The sequence below is a fragment of the Hevea brasiliensis genome, chromosome 15 (assembly GCF_030052815.1).
Source record: "Hevea brasiliensis isolate MT/VB/25A 57/8 chromosome 15, ASM3005281v1, whole genome shotgun sequence".
Lineage (NCBI taxonomy): Eukaryota > Viridiplantae > Streptophyta > Magnoliopsida > Malpighiales > Euphorbiaceae > Hevea > Hevea brasiliensis.
In genome coordinates, this window is record NC_079507.1 from 62,727,216 (window position 1) to 62,747,197 (window position 19,982).

At 34.9% G+C, this 19,982-nt stretch overlaps 1 protein-coding gene across 1 annotated transcript in view; it reads right to left on the bottom strand.

Moving 5' to 3' along the window:
- Positions 1–649: 649 nt before the first annotated feature.
- LOC110638286 (callose synthase 3) overlaps positions 650–19,982 on the bottom strand; it is a 30,303-nt gene continuing 10,970 nt past the window's right edge. Inside the window, exons 10-43 of the mRNA XM_058136341.1 lie at positions 19,037–19,163; positions 18,280–18,417; positions 18,065–18,141; positions 17,887–17,980; positions 15,359–15,481; positions 15,157–15,274; positions 14,387–14,721; positions 14,201–14,253; positions 14,056–14,116; positions 13,671–13,752; positions 13,540–13,589; positions 13,362–13,448; positions 12,274–12,408; positions 11,861–11,955; positions 11,678–11,762; positions 11,439–11,599; positions 11,155–11,278; positions 10,968–11,068; positions 10,753–10,882; positions 10,489–10,640; positions 9,718–9,827; positions 9,464–9,631; positions 9,210–9,278; positions 8,899–9,088; positions 8,667–8,823; positions 6,897–7,016; positions 6,675–6,793; positions 6,502–6,585; positions 3,967–4,079; positions 3,646–3,875; positions 2,757–3,554; positions 2,600–2,650; positions 1,968–2,153; positions 650–1,190 (exon numbers count right to left, since the gene is read on the bottom strand). Of these exons, the coding sequence (XP_057992324.1) occupies positions 942–1,190; positions 1,968–2,153; positions 2,600–2,650; positions 2,757–3,554; positions 3,646–3,875; positions 3,967–4,079; positions 6,502–6,585; positions 6,675–6,793; positions 6,897–7,016; positions 8,667–8,823; positions 8,899–9,088; positions 9,210–9,278; positions 9,464–9,631; positions 9,718–9,827; positions 10,489–10,640; positions 10,753–10,882; positions 10,968–11,068; positions 11,155–11,278; positions 11,439–11,599; positions 11,678–11,762; positions 11,861–11,955; positions 12,274–12,408; positions 13,362–13,448; positions 13,540–13,589; positions 13,671–13,752; positions 14,056–14,116; positions 14,201–14,253; positions 14,387–14,721; positions 15,157–15,274; positions 15,359–15,481; positions 17,887–17,980; positions 18,065–18,141; positions 18,280–18,417; positions 19,037–19,163 (4,972 nt within the window). The 3' untranslated portion in view covers positions 650–941. The remainder of the gene's footprint in view (positions 1,191–1,967; positions 2,154–2,599; positions 2,651–2,756; positions 3,555–3,645; positions 3,876–3,966; positions 4,080–6,501; positions 6,586–6,674; positions 6,794–6,896; positions 7,017–8,666; positions 8,824–8,898; positions 9,089–9,209; positions 9,279–9,463; positions 9,632–9,717; positions 9,828–10,488; positions 10,641–10,752; positions 10,883–10,967; positions 11,069–11,154; positions 11,279–11,438; positions 11,600–11,677; positions 11,763–11,860; positions 11,956–12,273; positions 12,409–13,361; positions 13,449–13,539; positions 13,590–13,670; positions 13,753–14,055; positions 14,117–14,200; positions 14,254–14,386; positions 14,722–15,156; positions 15,275–15,358; positions 15,482–17,886; positions 17,981–18,064; positions 18,142–18,279; positions 18,418–19,036; positions 19,164–19,982) is intronic.

Sequence of the window (19,982 nt, forward strand, 5' to 3'; positions counted from 1 at the left end):
ATTTAATAATTGAAAATTTAATTATAGAGTTTGGTAATAACAGAATATAATAATAAAAAATAATAATACTGATTAAAAAATTAATTAATTCATCTAGAAAGCTGAGTTAAATATGTTTAGTATATAAAAATAATGTATGTTATTTTAAAATATTTGTAAATATTAAAAATAAATTAAGCATATGTCAAATTATATATCAAACTTTAAAAGGGAAATAAATTTAATTATTAATTATTTATAAATCAATTTAAAATATTTAATAGACAAATAATTTTAAATAATATTGTAAAAAGTTCATAACTTTTTTAATATATAATAATAGTGGGAAGGTGGCCCACTTCAGTACATCATGAACCGTTAGATTTTTATTCTTATATGAGTTCTACTTTCTAGCCGTCGGATCGCCTGTAATTGCTTTTACTTTTTTTTTTTTTTTTTATAATAAAAAAGGTTGTTACAGTTCCCAACAACGGTATTTTTGGATCGAGTTTTCGCGTATATATGTATATGGTTAGTCTTTTTATTGTTAATAAACTCTCAAATTAGAGGGAAGTGTAATTATATATATATAAATGCGAATGCAGGATTTGAATATCTAATCTCATGCACTGCCACCGTTGAGCTACTAACCCAACGGCCAATAAATTGCTTAATGAATTGCTTGTTATGTACTACTAAATTAAAACATCATGAATTGATGATTAGCTTACAATTTCTTTTGTTCAGAAGTTGAAATAACCGATAGGAAGCCGGCTCTTGACCAATTCCAATTACCAAAAAATGCTTCCTATCCCATCCACAATCACTCTCCTGTATCATAATTACAACAGACGGTTACAGTAGACACATGGACAAGAATCCTTCAGACAGAATCAGGAATGATAAATGGCTCAACATACACACATAGATATAGACTATATACTGTGGTTGCAGTGACCAGGTTACTCCTTGTTTCGAGAAGACGGATCCTTCCTTGGACCACCAAGAATACGTGAAATTTGCAGACCTCTACTAAATGCTTGGTTGAATAGCATACGAGTTTGGAATTCAGAAACAAAAGGAAACCAGGCGAGGAATGCAACTGGAGTGAATAGAAGCAAGCCCATGACAATCTCATAACCACGTGCGAGCGTCCGTACTGATCCCCAAAAACCAGCACGATGAACAAGAGGTTTACAAGCTTGTGCAATCTGTAAAAAATGGGAAGGGAACACAGAAGAAGTAAAATTAACATTACACTTAGAATTCCTTAGGCATCACACTTAAGATTGAATTGTATCACTTAATCCAAGAGCAACAATTTTAGAATTTATTAACACTGGAAACTGTGTAATACGCATTAAAAGCATTGATATTTGTGGACTCAAATTAATATATTAGACAACTAAAATTACTCCCAAATAAAACTAAATGATTAATGCCATGATGCCATCCTAAACCAATAATGAGTATAAAAAAAGTTGATCCTAAAATTCTTGCCAGCCTATTTGGCCAAGCAGGAAATAAATGATAAAAAAAAAAAAAATAATAATAAAAAAAAAACACTTATAGTGACAAGCGGAGCAGATATACAAGAAAGACTCATAAAGGACCAGGAGATACAAAATCAATAACACTCATAAAGGACTAGGAGGTAACATATAATATGCTTTATAAACCCTATATTAAATATGAACTATTATTTGAAGCTTCTTGAGTCCCTGATCTTCCTGTTCCTGGAGCTTCTTTTTGTCTACATTACCTACTCAGTATCATTGGAATTGTGCACAAGGTGAATCAATTGGGCTTCAAGAAGTATCTATAAAGTGAGACATTATTGCATAAGCTACAGGTACCATATGTGCATGTGTGAACAAGTATGCTAGTGTGCAAGTCAGACAACGCACAGGTTCACGTTTGAGATTAAAATGACCATGGTAAAAAAAACAAAGGTAACTTTAGCTTAAAAATATACAACATTCACTCACCAAAAGCATACCCCAGCCAGTTGGCATGAAAGCAAGAATGCATACAATGATATCTTGAATTGTCATGTGAGGCAATGCAATCAAAGTGACCAGAATGGAGACAAAAGTAAGGAATATCATTCCCTTGATCAGCCGGAACACAAGCTGGAAGTTTGCACTGAACTTTCGCCTCCCAACAGATACCGTCTGTGGAAGGAAAAGGAAAACAGATATACTGAATCATATAAGAGGGCATGTTTGCACATACACACAATTTAGAAAGTAGCATGTTTTCAGGGGAAATTTCATACTATATTACTCGTATGGTATTAATCTGAACCATAAAAAGATGACAAGCAGACAAATGCAGTTCCAGAGAGTAAATTTTTATCCTCATTTTTTTTCCTCCATAAAGAGGTTGAGCTTGTCTTGTTTGCAATCTTTATTCGCAAGAACAACATTACTCGATAGCCTCATCAAAAGAGTCCATTTTTAACACCCAATGTTACTCAAAAATTGTGGAAAACTGAATAGCCAAAATTACTGCTCTTGGCTTCCTCCTACATACTAACAGAAAAATTGGAACTACGCTACAGATGTTTCCCGGAAATATGAACAGAAAATACAATAAGATTTAAGAATCAGTTGCTCACCTTCATTACGAACAATACCAGAAAGATGACCAGCCATGATATTCCGTAGACCTATGAGAAATTAAAAGAACAAGACATTGATCTTGCTGCACCTCTCTTTTGATAAAAAATAAACATTTAAATACAGAAAAGGGTAAAATATGTTCAGATGACATACCAGAAAACTTTTGGTGTTTTTCGTAATCTTTAAGTGATATACCAGCCCATACTGATAGATAAAGAATCGTAAAGATAACAATATCTCAGCCACAATTCCACGTTTTCCAGAATGACGAAGATGCTCCTGTTCCTCTTCCCACCATGATTCCCAACTCTTTTCTGGAGGTACACCTATACCCCCTTTGTTACTAATCCATTTATTCCAATCAGTCCAATCATCAACAATCTTTTGCCACTCAAAACCGGAAGGATTAAACAGGAAGGGAGCAAAAAGCCAGGTACCAACCATAAACCACATAGATATGGTAATCAAAACATAAGCAACAGCACTTCTATAAGGCTGACCAAAGATCTGGTACACAACAAGCAAAATCATCATCTCAATACCCTTGACAAAGTGGCTGCGGGAATAAAGCCTATAGTTTTCAGCAAACTTGGCATGGAACACCACAAATCCTCGACCTGTAGGCCTGTATTTTGCGCCTCCATGAAGCAAAGTCCTTCCATAATAGTGTGTCTTGGTTCCGAGAGAAAATGTGAAAAATACAGGTGCAAGTTGCAGTTGCATTAATATAAATTCACTAAGTGCAGTTCGGAATCCCCTTTCCAGGCCAATTTCCATCAGCATAGGCAAGGCCATCAAATATCCAATTTGAACAAAAGCTTGAGAAGCAAGAGCCACCTGTAGAGGTTTATTATCTCTAATTGCTTTCTGATTAATTAAACCTTCCTCAAGACCACTCAGAACGAGATAAAGACGCCCATAAAGGAACACATATACGGTTAGCACAGTTATCTGGAAGACAAAGACACTTTTTAGAATCGGCGACATTTTGCACATATTGTTTTAAAATCTTAAGATAAATGAACTAAATTCTGTAACATACCAGAGTACTGAAGTAGAAACCAACTGTGGTGAAATAGCAAGACAACATACGGAAAAAGTCAAAGCGGTGTCCCAGCCGATACATATCACGACTCAAAGTCTGCTCACCATTGCCATTAGCAATTTTGGCCTCAAACATAGAAATCTGATTGAGTCCCACATCCCTCCCCTTCCCGACTTGTATGTATTCATGATGCGTAACATTGCCTTCGCGAAGTGTAGAATTGAAACCTGCAGTAAAAATTCAGTTGAAGGAAGTTATTCAGCAGAAGCAAAAACAATATACAAAAACCAAAGAGAAAAGTTCTACAATAATACAAACCTGCAAATATGTCTTCACTCAAATTGATAACCTTGGATGCTTTACTAACACCCCCTCTAGTGAGGTGAAAAAGCCGATCAAACACATCTGGATGACCATAGTGGAACCGAACCCTAAATTGGAAAAAAAAAAGGTTGTGGAAATTTATCGTTACAAACATGGATTAAAAAAAAAAAAGAAGAAAAAAAAAAAAAAGAGAGACCAAAAGCCTGTGAAGAAGTTAAGTTGAGCAAAAGACAATAAATAGTTTAACAAACAATGAAAGCCCATGGATGTATCCAAGAAAAGATAATTTGCACCATAAAATTTTTACAAAAAATTCTACCATTCACATTACAGTACTTTAAAAAATTGTTTTAATTTAATATGCAAAAGTTAATCATATCATGAAAAGAACTAAATGGGCTGTCACCCTACTTCACTTTGAGGTTGCAATTCAAAGTCCACAAAAAAACTATTATCGAGAATATCTACAAAAGCAAAATAACCACACAAAAATACTCATCATTCAAAATGAAGCATTTAGAATCATTTCTCTATATATTTTTCCAATTATGTTAACAAAATAAAAAATAACTAAATTTGACCCATGGCATCCTACATCACTATATCATTATATGTCTAACTCCATAAGAAGATAAGAAACGAGTATTAAACTCAATCTGCACATTTTCCAAATAGACACTATTAATTGCACGAGAAGTGGTCTAGCACCACAATTCATACATTCATAATGTAGAAGCAACAAATTCCCAATACCAGACAGTTCCTGCAAGTAACATATGTATTAACTAAGCATTTTCCCCTTTACCATTGAAATGTATAGACCGTCTATCATTAATATCCTTTCCCAAGAAACTTCCATGCAAGAAAGGACACTTTAATGCACTTTTGACCACTAAAGGATTCTTACCTAGCTCATCTCTCCTTTCAAAAGCTTTTCAATAAGATGATATTACATATAACTCTCTTTTTCTTGTTGACACGCCTTAATTCTTGTCCTCCTCACATGCATTAAAGACTCTCAAGCAACTCATCAAATTCACGAGTCACTCCATCCCACAAAATTCAGATTCTCTTACAAAACACAGGATTGTTGTGTTTGACCTCCATGAGTCAAAACAATTGCTAAGGACACAATCTCCATTTCAAACTAAAAAATTAGCATTCTGAATGATTTTGAGGGAAGAATTTCAAGACTAAGAACTACACCAAATATACGCAACATCCATCACCCATCTCAAAAAAAAAAAAAAAAAAAGCATAGATCCACTCCTAATGCACAGTCTGTGTGTGCATGTGCTTCTGGCCATGGTTTCATTCCCCGGTTTTTGTTTTCTTTCTTGTTTTTGTTAGAATATTATTAAAACTGAAAGCAATTATGCAATCAGGCAGATAAGGTTTCCTCCTATAAAATGCGAAACGAGTACGGCATCTATGATTATAAATGAATCATCCAATCCAGTTGAATAAAGAAACTCCTCTAAAAGCTGCTGATGCCAAGTACTACAGAGAAGCAGGAAAACTATCCAAATCCAAACCAACTGCTATGGAAAACAATGATCCTTCAAAATCCATTCATGCTGACAAAAGGACCCACCAAATCAATGCAATAAAAGATCATTGCCAAGGAATTTCTCCCAAAAACAAAATGAATCAACAAAAAACCTTCACCAAAAAAAAGAGGAGCATGCAAACAATAAACACAGCGAAGGACTTTACGCAAAATTTTGAAAAATCCAAAATCCAAATTCTTTTATCCAGTCATGAAGGACAATAAAAGAAATAAAGATATAAAGTAACAAGAGAATCATAAGTCTTTTCATTAGTAATATTTGTTAAAAAGAAAATATCCCAATAAATGGTAGACCATCTGAGGTCTAAAAGACAGTCATATGTGCATTGTGAAGGCAAATGTAAAAATGATGAAAGGCCATGGAAAATGGAGTATTACCGTTCCACAAGCCTAACCAAAAACAACGCAAGAACAATAATCACCTAGCCTGTATTACTAGCTGAAAAAAGAGGAATGGGGCTGAAATAAATTTCAAGAGGATCAAACAAATTTTACAGCTTTATTCATAAATCTCCAAGAGCATAATACACAGTCCTTAAAAATAGTGCATTTCTTCTCTATGCTTTTATCCCCTTTTTGGAGGAAAATAAATTAAAGTAATAAGGCACAAGGGTGGACCAATTTTCCCAATATTATCAACAACATTGATGTGATAAATCATCCAGCGCAATTGAAATCTACAGAAAACATAATAATATTCTGATGCCCCATAAAAACAGCTCTTAAATGATAGACTGAGAATTTGCAGGAATTTATGACCTTAATTTTATGATCTGAAAACATGCTAGACTAATAAGATAGAATTTTAAGCTTTTCATTTAATTCTGTCCTCCCAAACCTCTGTGTGTGGGTGGGGCAGGAGGGAGAAGAAAAGAGGGAGGGGGGTTGGGGTTGGGGGAACTATGAACAAACAAGGGAAAAATTTTTAGAAATAGACAATATTTCAAGCCATGACTTACTTTAGCGGGTTGGCCAAGAGCCTTTGACCTATAGTTACAAAGCTGGTCTCCTGATTTGACATAAACCATGCAAGAGATGAAACACTGCACCAGCAAAGACAAAATTACTGATACATAATGCCACAACATCTATTATTGTAAGGAAGTAGCACACATCAAAACTAATACGATACCTTCCCGTAAATATATGTTCCCTGAGTCCAAGTATTGAAGGATGTCTCACACCATCATGCTTTTTAAGAAATTCTTCCAGCAAATTCCTCATTTTTAAAGCTTCTTCCATGTAGTTATCCTATATAAATTAATACCACAGAAGCCAATAGGTTAAGGATGATGTTGCTTGTATTTAACCATCTCCATTACCTGGTTTATGGCTGATTAAAGGAGAACCATACCTGGTTCATATCTATTGTTTGCAAGCCTTCTCCACGTGTAAAGATAATAGCATGATTTTGGTTTTCAGGTTTTCCCTCACCCAAGATTGCTGGTCCTGGAAGTTTGATTCGATAAATGACCTATACAAGAAATGGCAAGACTATCAAATGGGAAACACCAAAATGATTTGAAAAAAAAAAAAACATTGTTTAAGCACAAAAATGCAGTGACACATCCAGAAAATAAGGATGGTGTCTGTCAATTCAACAATAAAGAATGAGATGAAATGGATTCATACTAGGCAAAATTCAATGCACCAAAAAAGAAAATGGAAAATGCAGTCATATGTTCAGAAACTCAGCAATTCCTGTACAGAACCCATATCAATTTTCCCTTTGATCAATTATCCAGGCTTCGGAATGAAGAATTGAAAAAAAAGAAAAAAAAAAAAACACACGATCGGGCATTACACAAGGACTTGTGCACAAGTAACTTTAACGTGTTAGACAACTACAAATATTTTTCATATGAAAGCAAAAAAGGAAGGTTTGCACTATATGCCATACAGAATATAAAAAAAAAAAAAAAAATTCCTACCTGCATGCTAATTGTGTGCCATACAATATAATCAAGGGTGTCCCCAGTGCACAAGGCTTCCCACTTTGCGACGGTATCTAATTATGCAGCCTTAATAGTGTATGAAAATTAACAACCAATGCCTACTATTCTGGGTAGTCTGACCTAATTACTTTATGCAAGCTTAAGAATCCAAGCAAGAAAGTTTCTAGAGAAAGTCCAACTCTTCCAAGAGCACAATGCAGGGCAACATCATTTTGTACTACACTTGTTTTGTTGTTCTCTTTGTTTTCTGTGGCACTACAAAGAGAATGAACTTTTTTCCCAACAACATTCCAAGCGTTATAATAACCTACTCCATTGTCCCTATAGTTTTATCTTGAATCACATTGAGATGGCATCCCAGAATCGGTGTTTGTTAGACCCAGAGACACGAGAAGCATGCCAAATGTTCACAGGCTGTGTAACACAAGGCCTAACATGTGCTCATAATATGAGCAAAGACCAAACATTAGTTAAAAAATGTAGAGAAGATGATGGCCCAAGTTACGCTTAATCAATGTCTAATTATAATCATTTACTTGTCAAAAGTATTAACAACAAAAAAACAAAGAGGAATCCTTATTCAGCAAAAAGCATCTGGAGAGATCTTCATAATTTATGTATCCTATCAAACCTCTCTATGAAGGGATCTGATATAGAACTAGGGAAACAAAGGGGAATACTGGGGTGAGAAACAAATTCTCAACTGGTAGAGAAACAAATTCTCAAATTTTAGTAACTGTCACCAAGTCTACTAAAATAGGTTGAGAACCTAGATATATAACCATATATATAGAGTATTTGTAATACTAATAACATTAGGATTAGGAACCCTAAATCCAATACTAATTAGGAATCGCGAATCAACGTAAACATCCTAAATAAAATAGTACTTATATAATAATAAAATCCTAAATATTTAAATAAACTGCTAATTTTACAATGAAAAATTAAAATAAATAATTCATAAATACATTCTTCAGGATCACTTGCAGTGTTCTGGCAGGGTAAGCAAACAGCACTACTGCAATAAGAACACTCCAAGCAACCAAGATGATAAGTGAAATGTAAATCCTTCCTTGTAACAATGTTATGATACATACAAGATTGCAAATCATTGATAGATTGCTATGATAAGAGTTCAATAAAGTTTTTGAAATAATAGGATTTACCTCATCCAAATTCTGTACTGGCTCCAAAGAATCAATAGACTTGGGTGAGGCTGCCTTCACAAGAGCAGAATAGTAAACTTTTTGGTTGCTCTTCTTGGATTTGTCTTGGCTAGTCACTTCAACCTCATCAATATATGCCACACGGAGCGATGGATATCTACATTGGAAATATATTCAGGGCTTCAAAATTATTGAAATCAGTAGTTAATCCAAAATGTTAATCTGAACATACTTTGTCATGAGTCTTAAAATGTCCTGTGCTCGTGCATGACCAGATCGCTTATCAATACCATACTGTTGGCACGATACCACATATGTGAATTTCATGTCAGCTAAAGCTTGACAACTTGTCAACAGTGACCTTTCTCCCTTCGACTGATCGTCTGTATTTAATTCTATAGCTTTATAGCCCTCCATCAAATCTAAGCATATGTAACAAGCAGGTTAAGAAACAAATATATACCTAAGATAAAAAGAAAATATGTCACAAATAAACACCAAATAATCAACTATTCTACAGATTGAAAAAAATAAATTAATCACCTTCATGTTTTGCCATATCAAGGAAAGCCTGAAGCTCCAATGCCTTGCGATAATACATCATACCTCTTACTGCCATTTGGGATATAGTTTTAGCATGAGTAAAACAATTTAGTCCCCTCTTAACCCAACATAGAGAGAGAGAGAGAGAGAGAGAGAGAGAAGAAGAAGAAGAAGAAGAAGAAGAAAAAGCGACCAGGAATATTGGACAAGGAACATAATATCCCGGCATGTGTAAATAAAGACAAAGAAACTACCAGTTCTAGTCAATGTCTGGCCCCTATATGACGCCCATAGACGAAGATCTTCTTCTAATTCCTCTGTTCCTTTCACTCCTTCACTTCTGCTTTTTACTCGCTCAAGAATGTCTTTGAGTTCTTCTTCACTTCTGCAGTCTACTCGCTCAAGAAAGTTGTTCCATTCATCTGTGCATTACTGTGGATTTAAGACCTAGCAAAATATATATGGTATTTTATCTAGCATAGCAATTGAAAATTAAAAGAAACTAAACCTGGAAAGATTTTTTGCAAGTAAAAGAGGATTGAAACACCATCTTCATTTGGCACTTCCAAATCTTTCAAGGAAAATAGCACCTCCTCCATGTAGTACGGAGTTAAAACACTACAAGATAAAATAATAATATGAGAAAACCATTGGTTTTTCGTATTTTTGTAAATCAAACCACAAGAAATAGGAGAATGGAAGAGATAGAGTTTAGTGACTTAGTCCCTACCCATTTGTATACATTTTTATAAATTAGATCAAAGTTATAACACTAATCTTAGTATGAAGGAAAAGAAGCTCAGCAGAAACACTGTAACCTAGTATGCAAACCTTTGTAGGAGGATGAACACCACACAGCTAAGGGTAAAACGTCAGAATCAGCTCTCTGTTCATATGTTTTCTAGGCATAAATATTATACTGAACAGGGCCTGGCTTGGCTTATCCACAAAAGGACACATTAGTCATCTTACCACAGTCTAATGTAATTGTATGAAAAATAATATACCCATGATTATTTTCCTGTTTCTCATGTCATATTACAATAGACAGCCTCAGTTTATAGCATAACAGGGCAATAAGGGATTGTTTATCTTCAATACATAAATGCCCAAAACTCCAAAAGTACCATCTTGATATTAAGCACAGGATGGCCCTCCAGGATAAAGTGTTCACAGTGAAAAACATGAGAATTTTATGTGATACACTGCACACCGGAGGATGAAGGCACAATTATTTTTGTTTTGGCACGTCGAAAGCATCAACATAAAGAACGCTTACGAGAAAGAAAGCATATTGCGAACTTTAGGAGCAGCAGGCATTTCCATAAACAAAGAATTTGAGAAGAAAGAAATGCGCCTCCTAGCTTCTAAGTTCGATGGCACATCCATTGCAGATTCTTTTGTTGTAAGCAAAAGATCAAGCCTCTTGATCTGCAAATATAAGTAGAAAAATGATAGATGTACATAAACAACTATATTTATCTGTATACAGATGCATATACACAGGTATTCATGATGATATATCTTTACTAAGGAAACACACCTTCTCTTTCCATGCCTCTGTTACTGGATCAATAGGAAACTTGATAGCTCCAGAAGATGCAAACAACTGATATTGTTGATCAAGAGAAGTCATTGCCTCTCCATATCCACCATGCACTGAATCCACTAAACTGTTAAAAGGAAAATGGCAAAAACATTAGCAAGAAACTAGCTCACAAAGAAGTTTCATGAGATAATTACATCAAGATGTTGCACCTCGATATATGATCCTCCATCATTATGTCTCGTGTCACAACCTCTAGCATGTCCTGGAAGAGAATCACAACTTGATCCCTGTCATCCTGTTTGTTCTCTAACTGCATAAATTAAACAAAAGAATTAGGGCTTCTCATGATTTCTAGAGCAATAAAAATGTTACTATCATCGGGATATTGAATATTACCAAATATTTGATAAGCTTCACAAAATGGTCATAGAGGCTAGGAAGAGCGCTCATCCTGTATTCGCTTATCAGGGTACCTTCATCAATATGTTTGTCAACTTCTGAAAATATGAAATCGATCACCCTGAAAAACCCCATCAAGAGAACACCATGACACATCAACTTAATAGTAGAATTAACATCACGAGAAACCCAAGTTCAAGAAATTGTAATCTAGAAAGAACTTGGAACACTGTATTTTTTTGAGTCTTCATTTATACCATCCATATTGCATAGAAACTCACTCTTTCTCACGTTTTCCTTGAACCAATGCCTTGATGATGTTCCTAAATGAAGCATAACATTCACGAACAGCACAAGACATGTAGCTGCCACCCTCGATCCTCTTTTTCAGCTCTTTATCTTTACCATTACTGTCCTTGGCCATGTCTAAGGCTATTGGGATCTGAAAGGAGATCAAGAATTATTATATTGACAATTGACATCTATGTTATTAAACTTATCACTGAAGTACACAAGAAACCTTGCTGGCAAGCAAAAATGGAGGCCACTGTATGAGTTCCAAATCTTGGTCAGCCCAATATGGAACAAGCAACAAATCCATTTCCCTGAAAGTAGGAGACACCCAGCTCAAATAGCCATAGCATAATTTAAAAGTTCAATGAAAACTAGAATTAACAATACGTCCTTCAAAACAGCACCTTACCTATTGCTTATTAGATCTTCGTCTCTAAAGCTACTGATAATTTTGTTCCACAACTGGGCAAATCTCGCTGCCTCCTTATTTTTGCTAGAAGGGATCTGCATTAAGACAAAATAAATAGGTTCACGCAATGGTTATTTTCATAATAACTTTGTTACAAGATCATCAAGGTCACAATTTGAACCGTGTCTGTGTGCAAGTGCACACACAGGTGCAGGGTGTGTGTATGAACATGCAAGCACCTTATTTTTTTCCTTGATGAAGTCTAACCTCAGCACAAATAGAAAGAAAAGGCAGCCTTCAATGTTTAGTTCTTTTGCCAACTCTTTCATACATGTGTGTGAACATCTGCAAGCTATGGTGGGTGCATATGTGTTGTAAATGAAGACAAATGAATGTAAATATTGAAGTCTAACCACAGCAAAATTGCGAGACAAACTGGCCTTCAATCCTTTCTTTTTTGGCTCATTCTTCTCCTCCGGAATTAAACGGGCATTAAAAGCTCCAGGCAACGATTCGAAACGAGACCTAAGCATTCCTAATGTTCGAATCTGGAATGCAGAAAAAAAAAAAAAGAGGTCAAGGGATCCTTTCTGCATTGGTCTTAAAGCATTTCATATCAGAAAGGCATAATTGCACGAATTATTAAGTCACGACACATAAGCCATGGCGATAAAAAAAATAAAATAAAATAAAAACATATTACTAGGGTAATGTAGCATGAAAAACTCAATTTTCAAGGGAAAACTATATATATATATATACATATTCTCACAAAGACTGCAATGGAAAATAGTATTAATGGATTCTTCAAAGGGGGTAAATATATTGCCACATGGATCCCCCTTTTATCACAGTATATTTCATAACATATTTCATAACAGTGTATCAGCATATCAAGTAAGTTCATTTTCTTTTTAACAAGAAAGAAATTATATTAAGAAAGCAAGAATGGAGATTATATAACCAGAAGGGCAATATATCCTCCCAGCCATTCGACCACAGGAACACAAAGGAACCGTTAAAACAGTAACACCCTCCATTTCATGCTGAAGAACACTTTAAGGCTCTCTGCTAAAAGCTCCGAAAGTACAGAAAACAATTTGGAAGAATTTAAATTCCAAAACCCACCATATGATATTTTACATTACATGACTATGTTCAGCACCAAAAGGAAATTAACAGGTTATGTTCCAGCCGAACTGGGCATCGGGCGGAAGAATTTTAGGGATCATCCCACATTCTGCAAGAAATGATTGCTTTTGAACTTGAACCTACACCCTTATGGCTGCAAGCCCTAACATTTTCACCATCAAACAGAGCAATAGCCCTTATATTCAGCACCAAGATTCTTAAATCATTCAGCAATTGAAGCATTCAATTGTCTTTTCAGTTTTATGAAACATCTTAGAAATAAAGAGAATATTAGTCAAAATGTATTAGGGAAACAAGCGTACAAAGAATGCTGAAAATGAACGTGTTGTAAGAGAGCATTATTCCTAACCTCTCCAAGACGTCTGAATGCGCCATAGACACCTCCAAATAATGTGGAAAATATGGCATACCAAATCTGGGCATCCATAAAATATACCTGAAAAAAGAGGCAGTATGTTAGAATCTACACTATATTTAGTTCAAATAAAACAAAAATAAATTTAGCAATGAAAAAGAGTAACCCATACAAGAATAATTGGAGCCCAGAGAGCAATCACAACTCCAATATTGTTCCTTGCTGCAAAGAAAACAAGAAAATCATATACATCTTTTCATAAATAGCAATATAGCAAGATATTATTATCTTCGTGTTGATTACCACGAGGAAAGAACTCATGCCACTGGAAAGTAGTAACACGAACATCCATAACAGCTTTTGTTGGACCAACTAAAGGCCTTATCTGCAACCCAGAAATTATCATGAGAAGAAGGTAAAAGAATAGAAATTCTATTTAATGGAGTTTTTTTTTTTTTCACTTCATTCAGCATAATTACTAGATCAATCATTATCTATTAGTTATTACTTTGTCCTATCTATTTTTCTTGGAAAAAAAATGTATGGTCCTCCTACCCTAACCAACACAAAAGTACATACAACACAGAAAAATTATGAAGTCTCTCGTCTTTGTATTTGCTGCTGTTGGACTTGGATTAAGTAACAGAAGATAACAGAAATCAGGGCACTTGGCAAGGAACTGACACACCTCTACGTAGTAACTAAATGCCAACTTCGTAACAATGAGCAGAACCCAAAACACTGTATACCTGAAAGTTCAAACTAAGACATTAGATATGAAACTGTAAATATAAAGCTGGAATACCATTATCATTCTGGCAATGAATCCTTACTTGAAGAGAGACAGTGCACTCTCATGCATTCCTCGTCCAACATAGAGCCGTGGCTGCAGATATCATGTAGGAATGCTTTAAATGGTCTAATTTATAGAAAATATATGTTGGTTTTTAATTATAATTATTTTAGTTAAACATAAAAAGTATGAGAGACAACAAATGAATAAAAACCCATTTGAGTACCTGTGACCACCACATCATGAGCATCACAATCTTATAGTTTGAGCCCTCAAGGAATCGACGTATGAAGGGAAAAAGAAACAGTATTGCTGCTAGCATGTTTGGAGACAAGTAGATCACTACTGCCAAAATAAACAAGGAAGGCGAGCTTGAATTACTGCCAAACCAGCCTTTTATGGTTTGAGCAAACCCTGGAGGATTCTCCCAAGTATAAGCATAAGTAACTGGTAGGACTACCACCCATGCAGCAGCTGAAATAACCTTCAGAATATATCTCAACTTGACATGGAATGACATGCTCTGCCGTGCTTTCCAACTAAGGATTACATCAAGGACGGCTTCATTGTTTAACAGAGAAATTGTCACACATCAACTTCCTACTTAATAGAAATCTTTTGCAAAATTCTTAGATGATAATCATGATCATGAATAACAAAAAGACTTTCTTATCAATTTCATCATGTATAGGGACACAACAATGCACCATCCTCAAAGTCCCAATACATAATAATAAAGGGAAAACAATATTTCAAATCTTAATGACTGAGATAAACAAAGGCAAAAGTAAATAAGATCAAACAGATGACTAAAAGAAATGATGAGTTAATGCATTTCATGCCTTGATTATATCTCCCTTCCTCAACTTGAGACAAATTATAGGTTCTATGCTATCCTTGATTATTAATATACCATGTTACTGATCAGAGAATACATTGTAGATATGATTGAGCTAACACTGCAGAGAATAAAAAGAAGTTTAACTACACTTGTACCTTGCCCAAGCTTTAATATTGCAGCCGTTATGAAGACACTCAATACTTTCTTGAATATATCACCAGTAAAGACAGAGCTTAGCTGCCCCGTACCATTCCAAGCAACAATAACCATAGCCTTAAAAAATTGAGACAACATCAGTAGTCATTGAAATAATCAAAGATTTAAGGAAAAGTACAAAACAAAGGGAAGAACACACACCTGTAACCACAGAATAAAAAAACTCCACATTCGATCAAAGCTTCTAAAGACATGCCAGAATGTACGTATCTCAACAAAATTAACTTTCCCCACCCATCGATCTCTAAAAGCTGGTTTATTCTCCTGGATAACAAAGGCCATAACAACAAAAAATAAATTACATAGGCCATAACAACAAAAAATAAATCATAGCTCCTTGCAGAAGGAAATTCTTTCATATTATAATGCATCAGTCCATCAGCAGAAAGTGATCACAAAATTCTTTGAAATAAGTGATCAAAAGATGCCAACAAAACTAAAAGATGTGTTTTCACTCCATGAACTGAGGTACACATATCTTTCTTTTAGCTTCACACAAAATTAAAACAGTAAGAAGCTAATCAGATCAACTGAAGCACCAGTAAAAGGAGAGTTCACAGATAGTGTTAATGATGAAGGAAAAAGTAGCAATAATTCATATGATGAACAAAAAAGCAGTAATAGGAATGACAATGCGAGCACATTAACAAGTGGAAGGTCTTAGCTAAACACCAAGGCTGGCAGCCTTGTTAGAATAAGTGCTTGGCACACTTAAACACCAAAGAATCTCGAAGCCCAGGCACAAAGTAAAGGCACATATCCTTGAAATAAAATTTAAGTAAGAGTGGAAATGGTTTATTAACACAAAATGAGTAAAAGGCTAATTACCATAATAATAATTTATATGGCCCATTAGCTATTACACAAAGGACGTAAACACAAACCTTAAATGGGCTATTTAAATTCCTTAAAACTTTGGCACTCATGTCCCCTATAGTAGGCATACGCCTGGGTCATCTCAAGTGTGCTGAGATGAATGTGCCTCACCTACAGGCCTAAAAACACTTCATCCTTGGTGCCTTGCCCCTTGCCTCTTTCATTTTAATAAAATTGCACCAGGAAAAAGAGTTGGAAGTATCTTTCAAGTTTCAACTTCAATAACATAAAATGAGAACATCTCAAAACATCAACATGCAAAAGAAGACAAAGGAAAGAGTTGGAAGTCTTTCAAATTTTTGAAAGTTTTCTTAGAGCATATTTGGCTGGCGTCTTTAAGCACAACACTGCTTTTGAAATAAGAACTTAAAGATCCATTCTTCTTGAACCAGGAAAAATTTTGCTGAGATCATTTTCACATCACACCAAGGAAAAGAAACAACCTAGTAAAGAAATTCTTAAAAACATAACAAAAGAATACTTTGTTTGTTATCAAATAGAAAGAAAAAAAAATGGAAAAAGAGGTAAAACTGACTTAAATTTTGTATTACTAATGCCATTGGCAGTGATTGGTAACTTCAGTTTTAACAAGAGATTTGAAGCTGTCAAACATGACTAAATTTGAAGTTTAACATTGTGAACAATTACTTTGATCAACCTACGGGTAGAGATTCTTGCAACATTATCAGCTAGCATTTAAGGTTTACTTTTCTCCAACTATGTTATGCACATATGAAAGATTCTTGTGAACAATTACTTTGATCAACCTATGGGTAGAGATTCTTGCGATATTATCAGCTAGCATTTGAGGTTTTCTTTTCTCCAACTATGTCATGTACGTATGAAAGATGCATTGACCAATCTTGAAAGAGGCCAAATTCTTTAAAAGCAATTGCTGATATTAATGAACATGTCTACAGTTTTACTTCAGTCTAAAGCTCAATAACCCGAAATGCAATCATGGACAACGATACATGATTGCTATTTCCTTACATGTAATTCCCTATATTATCTTATGCTAATTGATTTATTCATCATCATTAGCCATCAAATTTAGATCTGTAAAATTTTTCCACTAGTTAACATGTATCATAGATTTTGCTTTTGAATCAATTTCAACCTAACTTATATTGACATTTTTACTAGAGAGTGAAGCACAAAAAAACCAAATGCAATCATGGACAACACCTTCTAAAATACATGATTGCAAGTTCCTTATACGTGGTTCCTGAAATTATTCATCCTAATTGATTTATTAATCATCACTAGCCATCAAATTTAGATCTGTAAAATTTTTACACCAATTAATGTGCATCTAAGATTTTACCTTAGAAGCAGTTTCAACCTAACTTATATTTCCATTACACAGCAGTTTGGACTTAACTCTTATTGCCATATTCCTAATGTCTGTTTGCAGTACTGAGGTAGAGCCAGCCAAATGAATCAAACAGGAGAACGGATAATTTTCTAACACAACCAGTCAATCAAAAAAACTCACAACTACAGCACTTACAGTTGCCTCCAATTCAATTACCAAATAAGATCAAATATTCATAATAGCTACAATGTCATTGCCAAGTCTCAGATACATTCAATATAACACTTATGACTTAAACTACAATAATTTCCACCCTTCAGCTCCTATAGGCTAAAGCTTTAAAATAAAATATAAAATAATTTTTTTAAATGATGCATATGTTTTTTTTTTTTTTAAATAATAGTATCAATAACAGAACTACACCGTTTAAAAAAAGGAAAGCTAGAAGAGAGGAAACCTAGCAGTCATTGCTTACCCCATTTCTATCTTTTCGGAATTGTTCAGCAGTCAGGAGAAAGAAATCAGCATCTGCACGCATTGGCCAACCTAACCGAAAGCAATCAACTGACCTACGAGTCATACAATTATAAATTAATCACAAGAATAAAAATATCAAACAGAGGAACACTGGCAAAAAAAAAAAGGACAAATACCAGAAGTATTCATTTAAATCATCATAGTTTCTCCATTGGGAATGCTTTGATCTTCCCTTTTTACTCTTTTCAGCTTCCTATCACAGAATAAATTCATAATTAGATTGTGAATTTAAACAAAAAGAAAATGTAAGAAAAATTTTTAGCCTTAGACAAGGAAAAAGATAAACTTCAGGACTCTGAAAACGGGATAAAGTAAAAGCAATGTACAACACCTTTGCAATCACATCATAGATAGGAGTAACAACTTTCTCCAAGAATGCCTCTTCTTCACCTCCATACGCAGGCTTGATGTTTTCCCCCGTCATTGGACTCACATTCCCAGCTAGCATGCCATACAACTCAAATGCCATCTACAAAAAGCAAAAATAAGCACCCAATTACACTTAACATTGAACAAATTTACAAGGACATATATATATATATATATATATAGAGAGAGAGAGAGAGAGAGAGAGAGAGAGAGAGAGAGAGAGACACCAAGAACTCAGAAAAAGTCATATGAGCATGTTGAGAAATAAAATTTCAAGTTATAAACTAGCTATTCTTGGAAATCTTTAGCCCTTTGCAGACACATTCATTAGGGTGAGGCTTGGCAGAAATGTAAGATCACTCCATTTTGACCAAAAAGATCACAGATTAAAGTCATGGAAACAGTGTCTCTAAAAAATGCAGAAGTTTGCATGCAACAGCAACCCTCTCCTAACACTTGCAAAGAGGGAATCCTGATGCACCAGGGCCTTTTTAATACATATTATGAAACAGCCTTTTAAATTTTTAAAGATGTACTAAGTCTAATAATCAATCAACTTATCAAGAGTTTCTGAAAATTAGGACCTTATCTATGAGGACTCGGATGATGGAAAGTACAAAGGCATGGGTCAAAAACAAATGCTATGTTCCCTACAACAGAAGAAGAATGCCCATGCAAGACTGATGCAATTTATTAGATAGGACATTACTGAAACATACGTGATGATAAATATAGCACAGGCATTCTGGCATGAATCTCAAGTTAGCAGCTTCCCCCCATATCAAAAGATACAGACCCATATAAAGTAATTTGCGTTGCTGCACCTCCTGCTGTATGGTTGGCAACCTGCAAATTTAGAATAAATTGTATCAATATAAGAATATGATTGGATTCGGGAACCTCACAATTCCCTCCATTGAAAAGAAATTTGTCCATACTGAAAAAATACAATGCAAGCAACCTGCAGTTTCTTTTACTTTTCATGTCACTAACTGACGTCTTGTCCACACTGAACATTAACATGTAACCAGTTTTTGGCTAAAAAGTGTAACACAATAGAGGAAACAGGGAAATGGGGGGAAAAGAAAATATTTTAAGCCTTGTACTTCCCCATTGTTCTCCAGATGTCAATCTAGCTGTTATGGAAAGTCAATCATTATTGTTATGGAAAGTCAATCATTAAATTATTTCTGTGTATATTCTGTATTCTGTATTCCTATTTAGGATTTCTTATTTAGGATTTCTTCCTAATTAGTATAACACAATTATAGGAATCAATTGTATATAAATACCCATGTACAGATTAATTGAAATCAATGAGAATCATCTCTTTCTACATGGTATCAGAGCAGGTCATCTATCTAGGGTGACTATTTGTTCTCACCACCCAGCTCAGGAGAGACCTTGGCCGCCGACCGGCCGTTTCGACTCCGATCAACATCGCCAGCGTCGCCTCACGCCCAACGGGAGCAACTGGCTGTTATGAGTTTTCTTGCAGGCCTTCCTTCAGAGTATGAGACTGCTAAATCTCAGATTCTTTCCAGTTCTGAGATTTCCTCTTTGCATGAAACATTCACACGGGTCATTCGTACAGAGAGTACCCAATCTTCACAGCCTGCCAGTAGTGCTCTTATTAGCCGTAATCCAAATGGACAACAGGGTAAT